Source organism: Microtus ochrogaster, chromosome 5 (assembly GCF_000317375.1).
Source record: "Microtus ochrogaster isolate Prairie Vole_2 chromosome 5, MicOch1.0, whole genome shotgun sequence".
Classification (NCBI taxonomy): domain Eukaryota; kingdom Metazoa; phylum Chordata; class Mammalia; order Rodentia; family Cricetidae; genus Microtus; species Microtus ochrogaster.
The window spans coordinates 91,690,024-91,693,743 of NC_022012.1; the positions used below are offsets into that span (position 1 = coordinate 91,690,024).

Genomic DNA, 3,720 nt, shown 5'->3' on the forward strand with positions numbered 1-3,720 from the left:
GGGGCCTGTCCAATCGGCTGGTGGTTTAGGGTCATTTCACCAAATTACTTTGAATAGTTCCCTGTCCCATTTTTTGTTTGTCTGTTTTTAGGACAGGGTCTCAGTATGTAGCCCTGGCTGGTTTTGAACTCACAGAGATCCTCCTGCCTCTGCCTCCCAGGTGCTGAAATTACACACGACTCAAGTCCTCATCCTGCTTTTTAGAAGAATGGCTTGGTGGAGTCAAAGAGTCAGGCTAGCAGAGAGCCCAGTGCCCACCCTGGCTCTGTTCATAAGGGAAACGGTTTTCTGATTACCGCTGTTCTGAACACGGGACTATGAGTCAGGGTAGGGATGTAAAAGCTCACTCCATTCCCTGGGAAGAGCCTGCACCCTGAAAGGAAGGAGGGGCTCACTGGAAGTGGCTGAGTCCCTGTGACTACGATGTGTGCCCTTGGTGTCACTGCCTCAAGCCTTCCCCACTCTCTGTGTGAGACTCAGACCTCTGTGTGGGTGAGAACCCGAGAGTGCCTCTCAGCTGGGCTGAAGCTGGGGCTCTTGATGGCTGGCTTCGGGGAAGGCTCCCAGGTCTCCTGAGAAGACCCTCTCCAGCTCTGCCAGGGAGCCTAGCTTACCAGGGGCCGCGGGATGGGCTTCTGGGGCTTTTTGGAGCCCAGCTTCTTCATGGCGTTGTAGTACTTCTTCTGCTCCTCCGTCATGAAGATGTCCTGGCCCCCTAAGTATAGAAAGACAACCCAAGCATAATTCGAGAGTTCTCAGGATCCTGCCTCCCGTGTGAAGGTGCCAAGCTCAACAACTTCAGACCTTCCTATCGCCCCAAATCTGCCTTTCCAGGATCCCTCCCTGTTCCTGTTCCCTGGGAAACCCTTATGGTTTTGTGACCTTCTTCCTTGGCCCAGTCAGCTGGACCTAGGCATCTCTGAGTATCTCGCTCGGTTTGGCTACAGCTTAATCGTGGCCTCTTTGGCGTGTCTCCCTGGGCCTCTGCACGTCCGCACTCTTGATCACAGATGGGGCTAACAGTTCAAACTCACCCCCGAATCTCTTAGCTGGATGAGGGAAGGCAGAGACGGGCCAGCGTCCCTCTGTTCTCCATGGCCACGTCTACACCCTCCCCACCGTATCTCCTCAGAATAGAGAAGAGGCTCATCCCCAGGAGAGCACGCAGTCCCCCCGCCCCCCCCCTCAGGTGGAGCCAGTGCTCTACGTATCTTTTTCTTCTGCTGGTTGAAGTTATCGATGATGACACCAATGAACAGGTTCAGGGTGAAGAAGGAGCCGAAGATGATGAAGACGACGAAGTAGATGTACATGTACAGGTTGTCCTCCCACTGCGGCTGCTCCTCATACTGCAGAGGAGAGAGCAGGCAGGGTAGGCACACAGGAGGACGGGGCTGCGCTGGGGCTGTTGTGGATATGCGTGCGTTTGTGTCCAGAGCAGAGGTGGTAGCCAGGGGTGAGTGGTAGACCTGTGTGCAGGTGACGGTGGCAGGCAAGGACATCTGGCATGCCACGCTAAGGGGTGACTCATATTGGCATATGTACAGTCCCTGAGCCGCTGGGAGGCCCCTCCGTCGTCCCTCAGTCATCAGCATGACTGGGCTGGACACAAGGACAAGGACAAACTCATCTCCGTCTCTGCTGCCCCTCTCCTGACTGAGGATGAGTAAGCTACAGTGGGCTGGATCTGAGACACGTTTGAGAATCTGGGGACTCCACCGAAGACCACATGGTCTTGCTGGAGGGCCAGGCCTGAGCATCCCTGGGAAGCTGAACCTGAGGATGACCCGAGCAAATCCTGCTCCTCCTCCCACGAGGCCGGAAGCCTTAGGTGCTGGTTTTGTTGGGAGCAGCTAGAGACCACCTACCCCTCTGGAGTCCACGGCTGCATACATGATGTCCATCCAACCTTTAAACGTCGCCTGTGAGGAACAGAAAATGACAGTCACCAGGCTTGGCACGCAGCTTCAGCTACAGAGGAGGGCTGGAGACAGTCTCCAAAAGGCTGAGTGGCCCGGGGGAAGACCTTCAGTGGGGCTAGCAGAAACCCCAAGAAGGCGGTGTGAGGCTCCTCAGTTGAGGCCTCAGGACGGGTAAGGCCAGGAGAAGGTCCACTCAGGAACACACACTTCAGATTCTAACACATCACACGGTCCAGACAGTGGCCTTGCTCAAAGACTGACCCCAGGGCTGACGTGACCAGCTGTGTCCTGCCTGGAACCACGGGATCCTTTTACCCCTGCTCTAGTGAGTGGCTAACAACTTGTTTTCCAGAAGGAAAGAAAAAAATCCCTAACATGTTTTCCAAATTCTCTGATGTAACCATTCCCACCATGACCTATTCCCACCATGACCTATGGTGTGACCAGTGGGAGAAGATTCAAGAGCCATAGTGTTACAGAACACACAGTGCAGGCAAGACAGAGGGCCCTCTCTCACTGAAACTGGAGCTTGCTGTTTTGGCGAGACTGGTTGGCCAGCAAGCCCCAGCCATCCTCCTGTCTCCACCTCCCCATTGCTGTGTTTACAGGCACATGCCACTACGTAGAGCTGGTTTCTAATGTGGGTACCTGAATCTGAACTCAGGTTCTCATGCTTGCGTGGAAGAGCGCTTTATTGACCCAGCCGTCTCCCCATCCCCATGGGTTGATTTCACAGCAGGTGTTACAGTCGCTGTACCATCCAGCTCACAAAGTAAATGGACGTCTCAGAGAACCCGCACATCAAAGATGGATCAAACATGCCCCTTTGGGGTGGGGTGGCGGTCAGGAATCCAGGGCTGCACATGTCAGAAGATGTCCCCATCTCAAGTGTATTTCTTTAAACAGCCCAAGGTAGTTTATAATGGAGGTGGCCGATCACACTTTTCCTACCAGCTCAGTCCCTGGGGACTTGGCCGTCTTTGGTATCTAGCCTGTGCCACCTAAAGAGGTCCATTTGATTGGCAGCTGGTCCTGTCCAGCGCTGGCTTGATCCCCATGTCACACACCTTGGACAGTGTAGATTCAATCAGAGACTCTGGGAAATTCTAGCCTCTTTGGGCCCTGAGACCCTACTTCAGGGACCCAGGATGCCCTGCTCCTGCCCACACCGGGGTGAGGGACACATTTCCGAAGCACCAAAGGAGGAAGGGGACCCTTCTTCTCCCGTACTCACCACCTGCAGAAGGGCCAGGTACCCAGCCCCCACGTTGTCGAAGTTGACCTTCACCTTGGTCCAGTACAGCTCCCCAGTCACGTTGAAGGACTCACACTCGCTCTTGTTGTTGACGATGGTGTAGTTGAGAGGCAGGTCACCCTCTGTCTGGTTTATGCACCTCCCAAACTTCCCGGCGAAGAGGTTCACGCCCATGATGCTGAAGATGAGCCAGAAAATGAGGCAGACGAGGAGGACGTTCATGATGGAGGGGATGGCGCCCACCAGCGCGTTGACCACCACCTCATGGACAGAGAACGGACTCGGTTCTTGGGGTGGCCTGGAGCATGTGCTCTTTCCAAGACCTCCCCCACCCCCGCTGACTAAACTTGCTGGCCACAGGTGGCTGTGGGGGTGGGAGTGCAGAGTCTTCCAGTCATGGAGGAAGCTGACGCCACAGCCTGAGCTCTGGCGGCAAGTGAAGGAAGTCAGAGAGAATCAAGAGGCTTTTTTATCTACGCCTGAATGCTGAGGTAACTCCGGAATACTCCAGCCTTTCCTCTTCCTAAATGCTGAGGTAACTCC

The 3,720-nt window shown here is 54.9% G+C and overlaps 1 protein-coding gene across 6 annotated transcripts in view; it reads right to left on the reverse strand.

Annotated features, from left to right (window-relative positions):
* Scn5a (sodium voltage-gated channel alpha subunit 5) overlaps nucleotides 1-3,720 on the reverse strand; it is an 81,763-nt gene that overhangs the window by 7,698 nt on the left and 70,345 nt on the right. For all 6 annotated transcript variants that reach the window (XM_026779074.1, XM_026779072.1, XM_005348090.3 and 3 more), the window contains 4 exons: nucleotides 3,157-3,438; nucleotides 1,869-1,922; nucleotides 1,212-1,349; nucleotides 615-719 (listed from right to left, as the gene is read on the reverse strand). In XM_026779074.1, the coding sequence (XP_026634875.1) occupies nucleotides 615-719; nucleotides 1,212-1,349; nucleotides 1,869-1,922; nucleotides 3,157-3,438 (579 nt within the window). The remainder of the gene's footprint in view (nucleotides 1-614; nucleotides 720-1,211; nucleotides 1,350-1,868; nucleotides 1,923-3,156; nucleotides 3,439-3,720) is intronic.